This window comes from Ursus arctos, unplaced genomic scaffold (genome assembly GCF_023065955.2).
Source record: "Ursus arctos isolate Adak ecotype North America unplaced genomic scaffold, UrsArc2.0 scaffold_26, whole genome shotgun sequence".
Lineage (NCBI taxonomy): Eukaryota > Metazoa > Chordata > Mammalia > Carnivora > Ursidae > Ursus > Ursus arctos.
The window spans coordinates 27,136,987-27,156,323 of record NW_026622941.1 but is presented as its reverse complement, the minus strand read 5'-3'; the positions used below and the strand labels follow the sequence as shown (position 1 = coordinate 27,156,323).

The 19,337-nt window shown below is 41.0% G+C and overlaps 1 protein-coding gene across 4 annotated transcripts in view; it reads left to right on the top strand.

The window, feature by feature from the left end:
• Positions 1–19,337, top strand: part of TMTC1 (transmembrane O-mannosyltransferase targeting cadherins 1) — a 260,656-nt gene that overhangs the window by 103,010 nt on the left and 138,309 nt on the right. For all 4 annotated transcript variants that reach the window (XM_057303256.1, XM_026502173.4, XM_044385574.3 and 1 more), the window contains exons 6-7: positions 11,417–11,498; positions 14,069–14,172. In XM_057303256.1, coding sequence (XP_057159239.1) covers positions 11,417–11,498; positions 14,069–14,172 — 186 coding nt within the window. The remainder of the gene's footprint in view (positions 1–11,416; positions 11,499–14,068; positions 14,173–19,337) is intronic.

The window sequence follows — 19,337 nt, the reverse complement described above, 5'->3', positions numbered from 1 at the left end:
GAGTAGGCACGCCAGACTGGTTGATCACCCTTGCTGACGGTCCAGTCTTGTGTATAAAGCCTCTAGGACATGGAAACTTTAGCCTGGAAGATTTCAGAGGACTTTTAATTGGGCCTGAATTCAGTTTAGGATAGGAAACTGACAGTCCCACATGGGGCCCTAATATTGGTGGGGTTTAGAGAGGTAGTGTTAAGATTTGTATGGTTAAGAATTTTTAAAATGTGGTATAATGAATTAAATTCCTACTACATCAAACACCATGGTGTTGACGAGGGAAACTCAGCTGAGTTAATACAGAAACAAACGTCATTAGTGAACATGAAGTTACTTTACACTTGGTTTGGTGTCTGGAAATATGGCAACACTTGGTAGTGTGTCAGTGAGAAAATAAAATTGCCTGCAAAGAAAATGGACACACTATATTTAGCAAGTTGCTGTGAAAGTCATTAAGACAATGAAGCTGTTTAATGGGCATTAGATCACGGTGTGCAGGCTGCTGCCGGCCAATAGGGATATTTATATGAAATAGAAAAAGCTCGGAATGTGTGGCGTGTCAAGAGCATGATGTTTGAGTCAAGGTTCCGTTTTGCTCCTTTGGGAGGATTCAGCAAAGGCTGCCTTTTCTCAAGGTGGATGCAGCGGGCACGCCGGGGCTCATGGGTGGTTGAAGGGAGCATGGGCTGGATTTCTGCCCTTCGGGGCACCCCCAGTCCGCCGCCTCAGCCACCGTGTGCAGGGGCAACCTGCCTGACCCATTGGAGTATCTGGCTCCAGTATCCAAGCTGAATGAAGGGAAACCAGTGAATGAGAAGAATGTGGAAAGCTAGATTCTAGCTTTGTCTTCTAGGAAAATATTTGGTTCTTTCCCTTCCCCTTTCGGAAAGGAGGGAGCTGATAGAACTTGAGGGAGAGGAGTCCTTTTTCTATACGTAATCCTAGCTGAATTCACTGTGTCTTGTTTTGTTTTGTTTGCATGTGGCCATGGAAGACAGGCCATAGGGTTCTAGAATTTTCATTTAAGTTGTGGTCACTACTCCAGTAATGGCTGGTTGCCTTTATGTTCTGGGCACTGTGTGGAGCCACTTACATACCTCGTCTTGTTGAAATCCTTTCAGCGGACTTGTAAGGTAGAAATTCGGGTGACTGCTTGGTGGCTGAGGCGCCTGAGACCCCAGGGAGGTTATGGGGCTTGGCGAGTCTCCCAGCTGGTAACTGAATGAGCCGGGATTCCATGCGACTCGTGTGGTTGCTTCACCACACCTGGGCTGCCCCTGGGTCCCGGGCACCACCTTTTGAGAGTTCAGATGAGAGGCCTTCCGAGGTCCCTCTGACAACCAAGGCATCACATACGGAGATGATTACGCCTTAACAAACTGATGAATAACATTATTTTCTGAATGTTTATCTTTGAAAAATATAAATAAATATAACTAGATATGAGTGTATATATGAAAAATATAACTGGGACTGGAATTTCTAGTTCTTTTGGCCACTTTCCTACTTCAGCTTTTTACGTTGAAAATGAGAGTCCGGTCTAGAGGTAAATTAGGAGAAAGTTTTAAAAATGATACAACCAAACGAAGCATGCATTTGAAAAAAAATTATATAGACTTAATTATTATGTATTCCTAACTTCCGCAGTACCAGTAGACATTTTACACAAACATTAAAAACCGTGGCAATTATCTGAATAATGATTGTTTCTATGTTACATACAGTCCATGCTAAGAGCCACCGTGGTTCTTATTTTTACTCTGAAATTGTAGTTATGGTTTTCTCCTTAGGAGCTTTCAACATATGTGAACACTGGAATTTAAAAATAAAACCAAATTGCCTAGAGTTGAACCTTAAAAACTTCACCTTTTAAAAAAGTATAGCGTATTTGTCCTCAGTGTAAAAAAAGAGTTCCGAGTGAAAAAAAACTTGAATCCCCCTGACGTTAGAGTCTTGTAGGAAATGTGAACTTGAAAGGTGTTTGCCAAGATTGTGCTGGAATGACCAGTCCCCCCTTTCCAGCCCTTGCAGCTCTGACAGTCAGCCTTCTGACATTTACTAGAAAGGGGGTTAGCGGTTGGGGCTGGAGAAATGGGCTGTTCTCTGGATGAGTTTGTCTGGACCAAGGAAAGGTTTCTCTCCTCCCGTATCAGCATCACTCCCCTCCCTGTGAATGGTGCTGTGTTTTCTCAGGCCACCTATCTTGACCACAGCACGTCCTTGGCAGCAGGGACGTGATCTATTTCAGGAGGAGCCATGCCTCCAGGAAGCCCAGGCAGCCAAATGTCCTCCTTGGCCTCTGCGTGAACTCAATGCACGAACCTGTGTGTGTTGGTAGAGCTTCTGGGCTTATTGTCTGTTCTTACAAGTTGCTTCAGGTCGTGTGCACCGGGGCCATATATGGAGAGCTGGACTGGAGAAAGTGGCTTCGTAAAGGTTTAAGGGAGACTTCCTCCTCTGCATGTGTCAAATCTAAGCTGTCTGCAGCTGTAGCACGGATCCTGACCTAAGTTTCTCACCCCGTTACAAGCATACAAGTGGGATAGAGCCCCCGCTGGGCCACCCCGGCCTGTGTTTTATTTGGATGCCACGAGTGGAGGAGAGATCAAGAGAGGGTGCAGGGCTGTGGCCCATGATGTCCCTGCACCCCTACCCCCTGGCGTGGTGGCCCGGTCTGTGTCCTGGGTGTTGACTGTAAGGTTTGAAACACCTAGGGAGAAGGTCAGAGATGGGACCCTGGGGAGACACAGTCCTGTACCAGGTACCCCAAGCACCCTAGTGACAAGGTTGGTGCCAGGTGAGGACTGGGGAAGGCTGAGGGGAGAGGGAGCTAGCTGCCTGGGTGAGACCCCTTGCTTGTTTGTGGCTGAGCAAAAGGGAGAGGAAACAACATCCATTATATTTAGGGATATTCTGCTGTTGTTCACGCTGGCATGGTTTCAGAGTTCCAGTTTCACATTGCCTTATTCAGATTTCCCACCCTTGACTCTGACCCGCCGAGGAGCACCCCACGTACTGAGGAGGGGCTGCCCGCGCTGCGCTGTGTTTGCAGGGAGCCCTCGCTGTCCTGAGCAGCCGTGCTCACTCCAGGCCCTCCACAGCTGCCTGGGCACCTCTCTCCTGGCCCCTCTTGCTTTCCCCTCTTTTCCATCTTCTCTTACCGTCCGGGCCCAGATCAAGTCTCCCGTGTTTCCCGCAGCTGCTTCTCCTTTTCCAGCTCATGCTCCTTCTTTCCCCGAACTCTTTTCGTCCTTCATCATGTACACGCCTCCTTGGGGCAGCGCAGCAAGCACAGAAATCCATGTGGCGCGGTCTCTGATGGCGAGTAATATTCCATTGTATATACACACCACACCACATCTTTATCCATTCATCTGTCAGCGGACATCTGGGCTCTTTCCATAGTTTGGCTATTGTGGACATTGCTGCTATAAACATGGGTGCAGGTGCCCGTCGGATCACTACGTTTGTATCTTTGGGTAAATACCAAGTAGTGCAATTGCTGGGTCATAGGGTAGCTCTATTTTTAACTTTTTGAGGACCCTCCATACCATTTTCCAGAGTGGCTGCACCAGTTTGCATCCCCACCAACAGTGTGGGAGGGTTCCCCTCTCTGCACATCCTCACCAACATCTGTCATTTCCTGACTTGTTAAGTTGTTAATTTTAGCCATTCTGACTGGTGTGAGGTGGTATCTCATTGTGGTTTTGATTTGTATTTCCCTGATGCCAAGTGATGAGCATTTTTTCATGGAATCATCATCCTTTCAAACACGAGTTAATGACGTGTTTGTACTTGAGAGTAACTCGTGTTTGAAATTCAGGCAAAGAGAAGTTGAAGACGGATTTAGTAGGCAATGATAGAGAGGTAGCAGAGCATTGGTGATCAAGTGTACAAGCTCGATTGACCTTCTGACCCCCCTTGCTTAGCACCTGTTGGACCTTGGGGCAGTTTCTTGATCCTGAATACTTTGATTTCCCCATTTGTAAAATGAAGATTTTAATAGTGCACATCTTCTAGGAAGATGCTAAGGATTTATACCTAGGAACTGCCTGGGGCCCTATAGGCATTTACTCAATGTCAGCTATTATTTTATTGTTGTCATTATTAATAGACAGTGTGTTTTCCCAGTTCACCCAGACAGTCTCGATACCAAATACTCTTTTTCACTAGCTGAATTGTATTTGAAGTTATCAGTCCGTATATAAGAGGTTCAGAAAATATGATTATGGTATCATTGGCTGTTTTTAATCTTCTTAGTGCAAAACTTTACTTGTGTACCCACGCAAGTGTGTCTTGCAAGTAGCAGTGATTTCATTTGCATGGGGACTTAGAGTCTCTAGTGTGCATGAAGTTTGGATTGATAGAAATAAGGGGAAACCTGCCGCAAATGCTGTTTGACAGTGTGGTTGGAGAGGACATCTTGTGATGCCACTAAAAGGCATGGAATCAGCCATAAAACGTCTGAATTCTGGCTCAGGAGGCACTGCTCACTAGGTCTAGATCTGTAATGGGGGAATGGTGCTCTCTCTTCTGCCAAGGGCATATGGATCTTTCAAGGATTAAATATTAGACTGGACCGAAAAGCCATTTGATATAGAAAAGGCCATACAAGTCCATGATATGTATATTCTTAAAATGGGTTTCCATTTTGGCAATTTAATATTCTGGTTAGTAGAAAGTCGTGATAAACACCAAATTAACGACCAATTAACACAAAATTGAAATGCATTAAGAAAAGACTTAATGCTAAATCAGACTGCTAAATAAATGTACCAACACATGCCTTTCGCACTTATCCCTACCATCAGGTCTGTCTACCTACTTGGACTAGAACCTCATCTATTTCTGAATCTGATATCTCAGAAGCTTACAGAATCACTGCTTCCTACCGATTCCCCATGGGGGCTGCGGGGCCCTTTGCTCTCTGTGATGGACCTCACAGTAGTCACAGTAGCAAAATCATATAGTGCCAGTTTCTGCTGGAAATCACATTGGGTCCTCACCCCTGAAACCCTTCACTGGCTGTTCATTGCTGTCCGAATGAAGTCCAAACTCCACAGTGGGACATGAGGGTCACTGAGGCCCCTGCCTGCCTCTCCAGCCTCCTTGTCACCACTCTGCCAGTATTAGATCCTGCAGCTAGAATGAACTTTTATTTTCTTCCTCTTGCTTGCTTGCTTGCAAGACACATAAGCCTCTGTATATGTGTCTTATTCCTTCTCCCCTCACCTAATTCACTTCTCATCTTCCTCAGGTGTCAGCTTCATTGTCACTCTTGGGGCATCTGTTCCCTCCCTGTGGGGCTGGCTGGCTGACAGGTTCACAGTACAGTGACATTCTCTCACCTGTGCACACACTCTCCTTTCGGCCATCTCTTCCCACTTAGAATTTCTGAATCAGCCCACAGTACATGGAACTTACATTTCAACCTTCAGCAGCCACTACACATCTTAACCTTTAAAAGGATACTTCATAAAAGACCCTCCAAAGAATTGTGCATTGCCTCAGTTCATTCATCTGTAGGCAAAACCTACACTAAATGGAGGAAGATACTGAAGATGAACTTTATCAGTAGAATTCACTGGGTTTCTACACATGCAGAAATGCATTTAATAAATAATTGATGCTGAAAGTGTGCGAAATAAACCAGCTCTGTTTTACTTATATGCTACATAGAGTAGTACATGCTTTGGAACTGGATTCATATCTCACCTCTGCCACTTGCCAGCTGCAAGATCCTGAGTAAATTTCTTCCTTAGCCTCATTCACAAGATGGGGACAAGCATGGCTCACAGGGGTGGTGTGGAATTGAATGAAATAAAAAATAAAGTGCATAGCACAGGGAATGATGCACATGAAATGCATTAAGTTTTCCTTGTTATGAATGAATTGAAACTTCTCTGGGACTGTTAATGACAGACAAGGATGATATCACCAGAATTGAATTTTTGCTGTGACGTGTAGAAGGAATAAAAATTGGGGCCTCTGACTAAATTCATTTTAGAAGGAATATAAATTAGAGGGCAAACTTAATGAATAAAGCCTGAACTGATTGACCTTTGGTATCGAAGGACCCTGATCTTCTGCAAATCAGTGAACATTTCTGGACCTTTTTTTTTTTTTTTTTCTTCTCACCTATAAAACTGCCTGAGCTATTCTGATCCCTTCCAGTTCTTTGATTTTCAGAATGGTTACGGGAACTGAAATTATGTTCCTCTATGCCTTCTCTGTCTTTATTTCCACATATTTCTTTGTAAATAACACACTGAGCTAAGTTTGAAGTTTCTGGAAGAAAAATTTACCATAGCCACAGAAGGTCAGTTGGGATTTTTGAATAGATAAAACTGAGAAATGCATTATTGTCTTCTTAGAATTGTTAGCTCCTTTCCCTCAGACTGTGCATTTGAATATCAAAGAAGACATCAAAGGTTGTCTCACTCCTCTTCATAATGCCTTTGGTTATTAAGATTTAGGTGAGGCACTTTATGAGTTCAAGGGGAGTGCATTAAGAAGAACCCAAAGACACTTAAATTTCTTTGTGTTGCTTTTGTTAAGCTTATAATCTTTTCTGATGTAAGCTGTGTCTTTGTTACTGTGGTCAACTGGGGGAAAAAAAAACACCTGCCTTTTTTCTTGTGTTTCAAACGGAAGCAGATTCCTCAATTCCTATCCTAAAAAGCTCCGAATTAAATATTTTTAAAAAATTTTTGGTCATGGTATATGACTCTTTATTAATCTCCTTTATTACTTTGAAAGAACAGGAGAAATTAAATTAGTATGACTGGTGTTCTAGAAGGAGTTTTGTATATAGCTCATAGGAGAGGTAAAAATTTCCTTCTACCCTTTTAGCTTCTTTGGCTGGTCTAATAATTAAATTGACATAGGATGGATTAACAGGAGAAAACAAATTTAACTGCATACATACAGGAGCCCCATAAAAATACAAGACCCAAAGGCAAGTCGGGCTTCTATGCCTTCCTGAGCTAAGGAATCCGGTAAGGGGTGTGGGGCTTCCAAGCAGGGGAGGGTAATTTTCAGGACAGTAGGAAGAGCAGATGTTTGATAATTACAGATTTGCTCTGTCCTACAGATAAGTCAGTCATTCAGATAAAAGTTCTCTCTGGTATAGCTTTCTCTCCAGAGCAGGCCCCCTCTCTAAATTCCTTTAGGTAGTGAAGGGAGAGATCAAAGTTTTTCTTGACTCTGCTGGGTCTTGATTGCCTTCAGTTTAAAATAATCCACATGCCAAAGTGGTAGATTTTAGGGTCATGTATTCTGGGCCCCTTCAAGCTTTTTATAATTTATTGGTATAATGTTAAAAAGTAGCAGTTCTTTGTATCTGAGATGTTTGCCACAGGCGCTTGTGTTAGGCAAAAATTCACAGGTTTTTATAGATCCTGAGAAGGGCTGGAAAGTGTAATATAACATCTTCATTTAAAGCAGCGGGATTTAAGGTTAAGATCGTACTATCTCAGTGGTTCTCCTCCGCCAGCTTGCTGTCTGCCTCCCAAACCGAGCGTTCTTGCTCTGCCCCTGGTCTAGCACTGGAGGGTAAAGACACACAGGTAAAATGGGGAGGGGGTTCAGTGGAGGCAGAAAAATGTTTTTAAAATTCTGTTAGGGTCTGTAAGCGTTTATTGATCATTGTTACAGATATCAGTTATCCACTGACAACGGTAATTCTGGGTCAACGAAGTCAGTGGCTTAAAATAATGAGCTTTTGTTTCACACTCAAGATTATGGTGGGTGATTCAGGGTGGCTGGTTGTCCTTGTCTCAGCTGGGACCTTATTTGGGATTTAATGACTGGGAGGTTGTGGAGGTGAGCTTCAGGAAGACACGTTCAGCTCTAAATAGTTGAACACAACTGAGAAGGTGGAGGTTAATAGAAAATTTGAGGTCAGAAAAATAGAGAGTATTGGGTGTGGGGGAGCAGCACAGGTTAGGGCATTTACTTTGAGTAATCTTGACCTTTTGTTTGCCTAAAACCAGAAATCGTTAAAAATGTAGAATTTGATAATGCCCATACACCAAACTGATGTTAAAATATTTTTTTCATGTGCAACTGCAAATTATGAAGGGTCTACTCAAGTGGGGGGATCGATCAACTAACATTTGTTTCCTCCCAATCCCTTGGCTTTTTTTTTTTTTTTTAAATTTTCAGGTTTCTGTCTGTTTTTCTTCTCTTGTCATTTATGATGTCATCCGTTAGTGAGAACATCCAAGGGTCACAGTGTTTTAGACCTGAAACCACTGAGTCCAACTGTCATTGATAAAAGAACAAAGCTCCTTATAGACTTGTTACAAGTCATAAAACCAATGAGTTGGAAGCATGGGAATAGAACCCTTGGTTCCTCTTCTAGTGCGTTCCTCAGTGCTTTGGTTTGGTTGGTGGACTGTTTTCTGGCTTCACAGGGAAAACAGTGGAGACCGAAGTTGAAAATTTTCAGTGATGGCATTTGCATAGTACCTTGTTTAAAAGGCACTTATGGATACTTTGGCTTGTGATTGAAATGAATAGCTGAGAGAATCTGATAGAATAGCTAAATATTCTAGTTGTTTGGTCTCTTCCTCTGTAAAGAAGGGAATTCTGTTTTTCTTCATAGAATTGTTATAAATGATGTGTAACTACAATTTAATCACTTTGATTTGTGTCTGGCGCATACTAATTACTTGGCATTTTTATTCTGTTTGTTAATCATAATACTGTTTTTGTTGTTCAGTTCTACCTTACAGACTGTACATATATCACGAACTAATGGGGAAAATTCCACTATCTAATTTTAGTGCGAGTTGGGGAGGAGGAAGGGATACAGAGAATTCAGCTCTTGGAGTACTTCCTGTATGACTTAGTAATCTCAGCCTCTAACCTCCTGTTTACCGAATAAAGGGGCCATATCCTTTTGGCTTATTTTCTCTTTTAATATTGGTAAACGACTAGAAATAGAAATCTTGAAAGAGGTCATTTTTCAACCACTGCTGTATCATTTTAGGCTTTCATGGCTTTGGGATGCTACATTTTAAGAGCAAATTATTTCGTGTCTGAAGGAGCTTAACTTCTTAAGGAAATGGAATTTGTCGTGGGGGAAGAATTTCTAAACAAAGGGACACTTTATAAATATCACTCTCTGAAATAACCCTCATAGTAAGCCTTCAGTGAAACAAAACGCAGAGTTTGGGAATTTACCTAAGTTTAACATTGAACAAAATCCTAAACCCTGTGGTTTGTTGTTCTATAGAGAGGAAACCACTTCTCATGTTTTCCATTGTGTTAAAATAAACTGGCAATGGAGGGAATCTGAGAAATGAAGCTTCCAAAAGCAGACCAACCCAAGAAGCACTTTTTCATTCCGATGTATTGCAATTTCAGGCCTCCCCACACCTTTTCCTTCCCACACTGCTATTCGCTTCCCTCTGCCACTCATCTTACATCCTGGGAAGGAATGGCAGAAATATCCAAGGTTGATCTTTGTTGAGTCATCCTGGAAATGATAGTAACAGTGCAGGCAGGGCTGAGAGAAGCCACTGAGCAGTGCTTTAACCTTTTGGGAATCACCAGTCCGGTTCACACTGAAGATCAGAGCCCAGATTTTGCTCCAGAGATATACACAGACGCAGACCTACACAAAATCTTGTGTACAGAGCCAGGAAGTGGTGGACTCCCTTAAGCCTCTTTTGGGACGTTAGTGGTGCCCCTGCGTGGCACCCAGATTTTGCTAAAAGCTGACTTGTGTTTTTTGGGGGCTCACCTCATTTTCTCCACTCATTAAAAACTCTGAAAGGTCAGATCCACAGCTGTTTATGAACCAGGAAGAGGAAAAGGAAAGCAAGAAGCAAGGCCTGCTTCTGAGTGACATTGCTGCCTCCTCACAGTGCCATTTGGACACATTTAACTGTTACAAAACCATATATGTTTTATAAGGAGTCTTCAAGATGGAAGCTTCTTTGTGATAGGAACCCAGGGAGGCCTCACAAAGGGATCTTTCTCCAGTAAAGTATTCCCATGGTGTAAAGAGACCTCATTCAAGTGCAAATTTTAAGAGATTCTAGAAGAAATCCTTTGAGGAAAAATTAGATTAAATAGAGTAAAAGAAAAAAAATGGAAAAGGGTAGGGAAAGTAAGGATGAGGTGGGAAATGCTTTTTGGGTTACACGATTCAATTTGATTTGTTTCCTTCTCTTTGTAGTTTAAAACAGAAATTTGCATGTAGGTGAAAATGACATGCTTTAGGTTTTCGCTTGGGGGTTGTTAATAGCTTTCCCTTGCTTCTTTTTCATTGTCTTTATTTTTTAAAGATTTTTGTTTATTTATTTGGGAGAGAGAGAGAGAGCACGAGAGAGGTGAGGGACAGAGGGAGAAGCAGACTGCCCGCTGAGCAGGGAGCCTGATGTGGGGCTTGATTCTGGGACTCCAGGATCATGACCTGAACTGAAGGCAGACTCTTAGCTGACTGAGACACCCAGCCGCCGGCATTGTCTTTATTAAAGCCATATGCCTCATATGCAGAAATATGGAGCTCCCACTTTGCACAAGTGAGTGATCTATGGCGGACACATGGTCCATATAAGTTCCTGCCCCTTGAGAAGTTGACATTCTTGTAACATAGTTTGGTTCCAGAGGCCATAGGCTGGTGAGAAAATTGCCCACTGCCTATTGGTGGGCTCTGATCCCACTGCTGATGCTTACTAACTTTCTTAGCTTGGGTAAATTTCTTAACCTTGGTCAACCTTGGCATCCTTTATTTTTTCAGGGGTAAGATATTTGTGAGATAGGGTGCCTGGGTGCTCAGTCTGTTTGGTGTCTGACTCTTGATTTCAACCCAGGTCATGATCTGAGGGTCGTGGGATCCATTTGGGTATGGAGCTCTGTGCTCAACAGGGAGTCTGCTTGGGATTCTCTCTGCCTCTCCCCCTACTGTCTTTCACTCTCTAAAATAAATAAATAAATCTTTTAAAAAAAGATATTTGTGAGATATTTTGTAGATTGAAGACATAGTACCTCTCAAATTAAATGAAGTAGGTAAACTCTTACCTTGTTTCTGATCGCCACTTTGACCAGTGTAACCGTACAGTTGCCAGAATGCCTGGGTTGTTTGCCGTAGATGGAGTAGTAATGTTCACGGCTAACAGTGCTAGATCCTGCTCTATGTATTATTTCGTTTTTCCCCATGACTTTTTTTTGTAAGTGAGAAAAATGGATGTGCAAAGAAGTTAAGAAACTCGCCCCAGCTCTTCCAGACAGTAAGCAGCTGGGGGACTGAGACCTAGGTGGTCTAGCTCCAGGAGCCACGCTCTTCCTCTGATCCTTTCTAGCCTTTTTTCGAGCTATCGCTTATTCACAGTGAATGGAGAACATTATTTGGGGTGTACTTTAGCACTTACTTAAGAGTTTGTTTTTCTTTTTTTCTTTCCTGTTTCAGGTATCTGACAGCAAGGAGCAACAGAAATTTCCTGCTTACCATGAGGCCATTCTTAAAAAGGGCCACTTTGGTCATAAGTTATGTAAGTATATATATGCTTCTGAAATACCTGATAAGGAATATTTTACTTTCACTTGGCTCAGAGACATGATCCAGATTATTTAATAGAATCAGCAGTAGATTCTAACAACATGATCTTAGGATCAAAGAGTCTACGTGCCGTGAATGTTACGGTCTTGGAAGGTATGTATGAGAGCCTTCTGGGAATATGTGAACTTGAGTGACACAGACAGTGTCAACTGTAATATTTTATGAGTCCCTTTCAGGGCGCTGATTCTGAGTTGTCTCCGCAGTACAAACCTGGCTATATCAGTTATTTATTGCTGTACAACAAACCGGCCCCAAATGTAGTGGCTTAAAACAACCACCACATGTATTTGCCCCGAATGCTTTAGTTGGGCAGCATTGAGCCAAATGGTTCTAATGCTCCTCATGGTTTTTGACTGGGGTTGCACAAGCAGCTTCCTGTAGCTGTCAGCTGGGCTCGACTGTCTGTGGTATCTCATTCCCTGGGGTCTCTCCCTGTGGCCTCTCTCTAGCAGGGTAGCCAGGACTTCCTTACAACATGGCAGCTGGGTTCTAAAAGCAAGAACCAAAAGTTGCAGGACCTCTCAAGGGGTAGGCCCAGAACTGACACAGTGTACCTACTACCACATTCTATTGGTCAATGCAAGTCACAAGACCAGCTCAGATTTAAGAGGAGGGGCAGTTGGCTTCCTTCTTGATGGGAAGAGCAGAATGCACATGCAAAGGGAGCAGGCATTCTTGGTCGCCATCTTTGGTGACTGTCACATTAAACACTTTCTTACATTGTTGGATTCAGGAATTTCAGATTAGGAGACCAGGCTCTTCTGCTGTTGCTGTTCCCCATAAATTTGCATAGGAAACTTATGAAAAGTCTTTGATTGTAATGTTACCAATTAATATGATTTTTTTTTTCTTGACCTTAAAACGTGTTTATGGAAGAAGAGTATGCAAAAACTGAATGAGGGTGGAGAGCCTTGACCGGACCATCTCAACAAAAGGGACAAAATATTTCTCTAGTGTATTTCCCAGTATCTTTGCATAGAATTAGGAAGATTCATCACTGGTTCAGGAGTGATTTATTTTCTTAGAATTGTATGGGAATGCAAGTAATTTGAGGTCATTGCTGTGATGAAAGTTGCCAATTATTAATCCTTTTGTTCTTTTAAAAATTTATTCTCAAAGCCCTTTCTACTATTTATCTTCCTGTTCTTTTTGTTTAATTATCACAGCTTTTTCCCTCTATATACTATTTTAGGGAATTTATATTCTTTCGGTAGGATACCTTTCCTATTACTTTTATAGTTGATATTTCCCATTATAATGTCTTTAAGAATTTAAAAGCAGTTTGAGGGGCACCTGGGTGGCTCAGTCGTTAAGCGTCTGCCTTCAACTCAGGGCGTGATCCCAGAGTCTTGGGATTGAGCCCCGCATCGGGCTCCTCCGCTGGGAGCCTGCTTCTCCCTCTCCCACTCCCCCTGCTTGTGTTCCCTCTCTCACTGGCTGTCTCTGTCTCTGTCAAATAAATAAATAAAATCTTTTTTAAAAAAAGAAAGAATTTAAAATCAGTTTGAGCAGGACATTGTGTGAGCGTTAAGATGATTTTCACTTGCTTGCCTAGGCATTGTTTGCTGTTGATATGCTTTTGGCTGACACGATGCATTTATTTTAGGTTTCTGAATTTGAGGTTATTTATATAAAAGATATTTATAAAGGAAGTCAGTGATATTCATGGGGAAAAAAAAGCCAGCCTTCACTACCTCCAAAATTAATCCTTTAGCTTTTTATCCAAGGAAAGGTTTCCCTCTGACTTTAATAAAAACAATGTAATTTTTCCTATTGAAATGAGAATCATCTGGAAGTCCTGTGTGGGTGAACGCCCTTATAAACAAAACTCATCCCCACAGAAATGTCTCTGCTTCTGGCTTTCTTATTCACCTTAGCAACAGGATAGCACCATTTAGTGATCAAATTCCAGTGGGTGACACAAAAGCTGTTCCTGGGATTTGTTGAAATAACCCTTCATGAATGTTCTTTTTCAGAGCTTTCAAGGGTTGGAACACTTCAAGTGTGTTTATTCAGAACAAAGCAGTATTATTTATTGTACTTTAAGTTAACTTCCATGGGGCTGTGTAAATGGAACGGTTAAGACCGTGGTTGGACAGTGACGTGGGTTCACCTCCTGGATCTTGCAGTTTATTAGCTATGGGCTTCTGGGTAAATTACCTCTAAGCCTCCGCTTTCTCATGTACCTCTGGGGTTGCTGTGAGGCCGCAGGTGAGATAGAAAAGTCTTCAGCACCATGGATAACAGCTGGTAAATGCTTGATACTGACAGCTGTGATTAAGAATTTGCTTGCCTCTCCCTCATCCCCTTCGTTCTTTATGCTCTTCTCCCTACCCAGCTGTTTCCATCTTGCCTCCTCATCTTGAATGTTAGGATTTTACAGAAATGCTCACAATGAAACAAAACAAAACATTTGTAAAGCATCTGCAAGTGTCCTCCAGAAAGGTGGAGCGTATGCCCAACAAGCAATGATTTTCTTTCCAAATCTTCTTTTCTTTGAAGGTGGTTGTCGTTTTGTACTTCCGTCTGTGGCTCATGGGAGGATCTATGCCCCTCTTTTCAGAGCAGGATAATCCAGCTTCATTTTCGCCTTACATTCTTACGAGGTCAGTAAATGTAGTTTCTTTGGTTGGGGTTTTTTTGGTTTGTTTGTTTGTTTTTAGCTTAACACGGTATTTATGAGATTGTTTTAAACAATCTTAAATGACAGTTTGCCTTTGCATTTTAAGGAAAGAAGGGTTGTATTTTATCCAGGGTTGGGGGGGGGAGAAGAAACTATTATTCATACATTTGGAATTCTTTTCAACTGGTGGTGCTGTTTTGCCAGACTTATTGCTGGTGTTCTCATACTGGTATGTATTTGCTTATCCAACAAATATTTTATTTAGCCCTTATTATCAATAATGAATATCTACTGAGTGGCAAGGGTTACAGAGCAGTGCACGGAGGAGCGTGTAGAGATTGGTTGAGCATTAAACTATTTGTAAAATCAGTGGAGAGGTTGAAAGTGGAAAACAGAAATGAACAATAATTTTTGCTGAGATACAGCTAATGATATCATACTGTTGGTCCTTAGAGATGTAGAGATGTCGGATCAAGAAGTGATGTTGATCAGTGGATCCGGTTCGTGGAGATGGCTTTTAATTCCTTTTCTGTTTAGTCTGCTGTGCTGTCCTGCTAAGGCTTTCAGATATAATTGTATTCGATAATTTTTACAACTTTTCTTCAGGATGTATTATTGCAGAGCACCTGGGTGGCTCAGTCAGTTGAATGTCTGCCTTCGGCTCAGGTCATGATCTTGGGGTCCTGGGCTTGAGCCCCTTGTGGGGCTCCTTGCTCAGTGGGGAGTCTGCTTCTCCCTCTCCCTCGAGCCCCCTCCCCCCTGCTCATGCTCTGTCTCTGTCTCTCTCAAACAAATAAATTTTTTTTAAAAGGATATATTGTTGCTATTATGTTTAAATATTAAGATGCACTGTTCTTAAATTTTTGTAGTTTTATATATACTTTTTAAAATTTAATATCATTTGCATAATAGTAACCTTCACTGCAAAGACATAATAAATCTTAAACCTTGATCTACTGCCCGTTATTATTTTGGCTTACTTATATCTCTTAGGGACAACACATTGTTGGATTTTGTTTCTATGCCAGGCAGTGATCTTTGCTTTATTTGACTCATTTATTTTATATGTTTTAACTGCTACATTGCTAATTGCTTTGCTTTGTATGTTTTTCTTTATTGTTCCTAGGCTTTTCTTCCTCTTTTTTCTAAAGGCAATTTCCCTTTCAAAAAAGATAACTTCCAATTTGATCTTTTCTTCCTCTTTTTTTTAAAGGCAATTTCCCTTTCAAAAAAGATAACTTCCAATTTGATTAACCCATCTTTAAAAAAATATCATGTCACAATTGTTTCCATTACTTCTGACATGTATTTCTATTAGAGAATCTTGACTATGCCTTCAGAAATCATATGATATCCAGCCTCTAGAGTTGGCTTACCTTTTCGAGGTAATCTAGACACTTATAAATTGTTTATAGCTTATATTTTTTAAAATATTGTTGTTGGATTATCATGACATCTCTAACCCAGCTTTTTGTTAATGTTGCAGTCTACTTGCCTTTTTGGGTAGCTCTCACTGGCTTTCAAAATTTCCAGGAGCCCTGTCTGGATATTTTTAGCTCATTGATAAATTGTTTCAGGTTCTGTAGCTCCTTAAATAGCTACATGCACCTCCAGAACAGACTGTTCCGAACTCACTGACCAACCAGTGATTTCATTCGTATCTCTGTCATCAGTAAGCAAGTGCCTGCCCCGTGGCCCTTAGTGTCAGGACAAGGCCTTTGGTCTCTGACTCACTGCCCTCCTAGCTGCCAGGGGTGTTCAGCTGCATTTTTATCTCTGCTGGTGGCAGAAAAAATGCTTTGGTGAAACCTCTGGCAAAATTAGTACCTTGGACCAGTCGTTCAGCCAGGTGGTGCCCTTCACTTCCAAGGCATATATATCCTTTTTCAGAAGGGCCTGAAACACGTTGCATCTAGAACTTTCTCCCTGTGAATCCATCTAAGTGACTATTCTCAGGTAATTTCATCAGTATAAAGTGATAGAACACAATATCCTAACACCTTTAGATTCTTCCCCTTTTTTCTTTTAAAAAAACATAGCTTTCTTCCTGGGGCGCCTGGGTGGCGCAGACAGTTAACTCTCCAACTCTTGTTTCTGGCTCAGGTCATGACCTCAAGGTCCTGAGATTGAGCCCCGCTTGCAGCTCCCTGCTCCTCCGCCCCACCCCCCACCCCCAAACCATGGATCTTTCTATTTCTGTGTTTCATGCTTAAAATATGTAGATACCCAGGGACATTTCAATGACAGTTGCTATAAATGGCTTTTCACATTCCTCTAAGGTAGCTGCATTATAATTGACTCTTGAGCACCCAGGAAATTGTCTTCTTTCTCAAGTAAGGTTTCTACTCTGCTTGCATAATTATTTGACCTCTGGTAGGCTGATTATTCTTAAATTGGATTACCTTGGATCTGTTTCCGAGTTCTGTTGGTTTTTCTTTCCTTCTCATCAGCAATGCAATTTAGCTATGATTTGGCTGGCTCCCTGAGCCCGTCATTACTAATCACAGGTCTGTCATCCAGCTGTGTCTGCCCCATTGATGCTCCACCCTTTTATGAGGTTTATAAACTCCCAACAACTTTTGTGGCGTCTTTGCCTCTATCTTGCAATATTACATCTTCTTTTAAAGTCACTGTAATAACTTACTCTATTATCAGTTGAGAATTTTCAGACTAGCTTTCTCTTTCTTAATAATTGCCGTAATTATTACTAGATTGCAATAGCTATTATAGTTATTAATATAAAATATTGCTATAGTTATTACAGTTATTAACATGTAGTTAAAAAAATAGCCTAACAGTTTTAAGAGTTACTTGGGCAAGTTTTCCTTTGTTTCGTTCAGATGATTTCTTGTGGCTTTTGTTCTGAGATTCCTTCACTTTTGGATGATCTGTTTCCATGTGTTTAGCTAGGAAGAAATACCCAGTAATTTTCTGTTTACCAACACCGGGATGCAAAGTCATTATGGTTTGCTCATGAGAATCCTTTGTTAAGAAAAATTATCAAAGACATGGGAGTAAGACAACAGATGACTGTGACATTTACTCTGATGTGCGGCATTGTCTAACAAACCTAAAAGAATACAACTTTGACTTATTTACATTTACACCACTATATTTTACAATTCTGTCAACTTAGAACTTAACATACAGAATAGGGTAGGCATGATTATTTCTTATTCTCTGTAGTAGGAAATAAGACTACCAATGTTAGTTTTATTGCCCCATAGGCAATAAATTGAACAAATTTGTGTCTAATTTACCAATCTCATTCCTTTTTATTTTTATGAACTAGATAGCCCTAGTTTTTCTAATTTAATTTGAGTATATTGATATATGTATACAGTTATATATATATTTATTTTATTTATATATATCTAAATAACAGTTTTATGGACATGTAATTTTCCTATGTACAATTCACCTCCTTAAAGTATACGATGCAGTGGTTTTCTCTATACTCGCAGAATGGTGCAGCCATCATCACAATCAATTTTAGAACATTTTCATCTCCCCGAAAAGAAATCTTATCTCCATCAGCAGTTACTCCCCATTTGTTCGTCAGCCCCCTTCTCCTAGATAACCATTGATCTGCTTTTTGTCTCTGTTGAGTTCAGAACACGTCAGATCAATGGACTCAAATAATATGTGGTCTTTTCTGATTGGCTCCTTTCACTTAGCACAGTGTGCTCAAGATCCATCCATGTGGTAGCCTGTGTTCATACCCCATTCTTTGCTCATTCTGCAGTAGTATGCCATTGTATGGGTGTACCGCTTTTTACTTTGCCTTTCCTCTGTTGATGGCTTTTCCGAATAATGCTGCCATGAACGTTCATGGACAAGTATTGGTGAGTGTATGTTTTCATTTCTCTTGCGCATGTACCTCGGGGTGGGATTGCCAGGTCATGGATGTGAGCTTTGTCTTTAACTTTGTGAGGAATGGCCAGGTAGCTGCGCCATTTTACACGGTCAGCGGCAGTAGTCCAGGGTCTGGTTTCTCTGCATGCTCACCAGCACTTGTCTTTTTGACAGTCTTTCTGTTGTTTTAATTACAGCCCTACGAGTGGGTGTGAAATAGGGGTATCTCCTTATGGTTTTGAGTTGCATTTCCCTAATGGCTAACGATGTTGAACATCTTTTCGTCTGTGTATTGGCCACTTCTTTATCTTCTTCAGAGAAATGTCTGTGCAGATTCCTTGACCAGTTTTTAATTATTTTTATTATTGAGGGATTTTATTATTTTATTATTGAATCTTTTTATTATTGAGTTGTAATAGTTCCTGTATATTCTAGCTGTAAGTTGTTTATCAGATAATATGATTTATAAACACTTCCTACCTTTCTGAGGGTTCTTGTTTCCCTTTCTTGATGGTGTCCTTTCAAGCGCAAGTGTTTTTAAATTTGATGAAACCCAACCTATCTATTTTGTTGTTGCTTGAGTTTATATCTGAGAAGGCATTGCCTAACTCAAAATTTCTTTTAAACTGGCTTTGTCAAGTGTCTGGTTGCCTTATTAAACAGTTACATAAACCTTTATTTTCACTGTGGATTCGTATGAGGATTCAATCTTTAATATTTTTAAAATCGTACTTTGGTACAGTTTCTGTTAACAGTAATTTAGAAGCCATTTAGAATTTGATTTCTTAAACTTGATCATGGGGCATGTCGGATCACAAAGTAAATCAATAAAATATTGGAGGATCATCATTATCAGAATACACTGGCAATAAGGCTCTTAATTTTTCACCTTTCCACTTTAACCCAAACGTTCAGATTGTATTAGCTGCCAGGAATTTGATGTGACTCATCACTAAATTTTTCAACCCATAGTTAATTGAGATCGTGTGGATCAGTTGAATGGTATGACACTGAATTATAACCATTTCTGTTTAGACCTGAGAAGAAAAGTGTAGGTAGAATTTAAAGATGGAGGAGATACCGTAGTTGGCACAGCTTTCTCTTGACAAGCCAGCTCCCCCGGGCCCAGTCGTCCAAGCCAGATAACCTAGTAATCACGATTGGCTACTACCTTCCTTTCGTCGCTCACCTCCAAGTGGTCACATAGTCATGTACCTTTGATCTTAATGTCACTAGAATTTTTTTCACAATATCTATCCGTGCTGCTACCATTTTTGTTAAGGTTCTCATGGT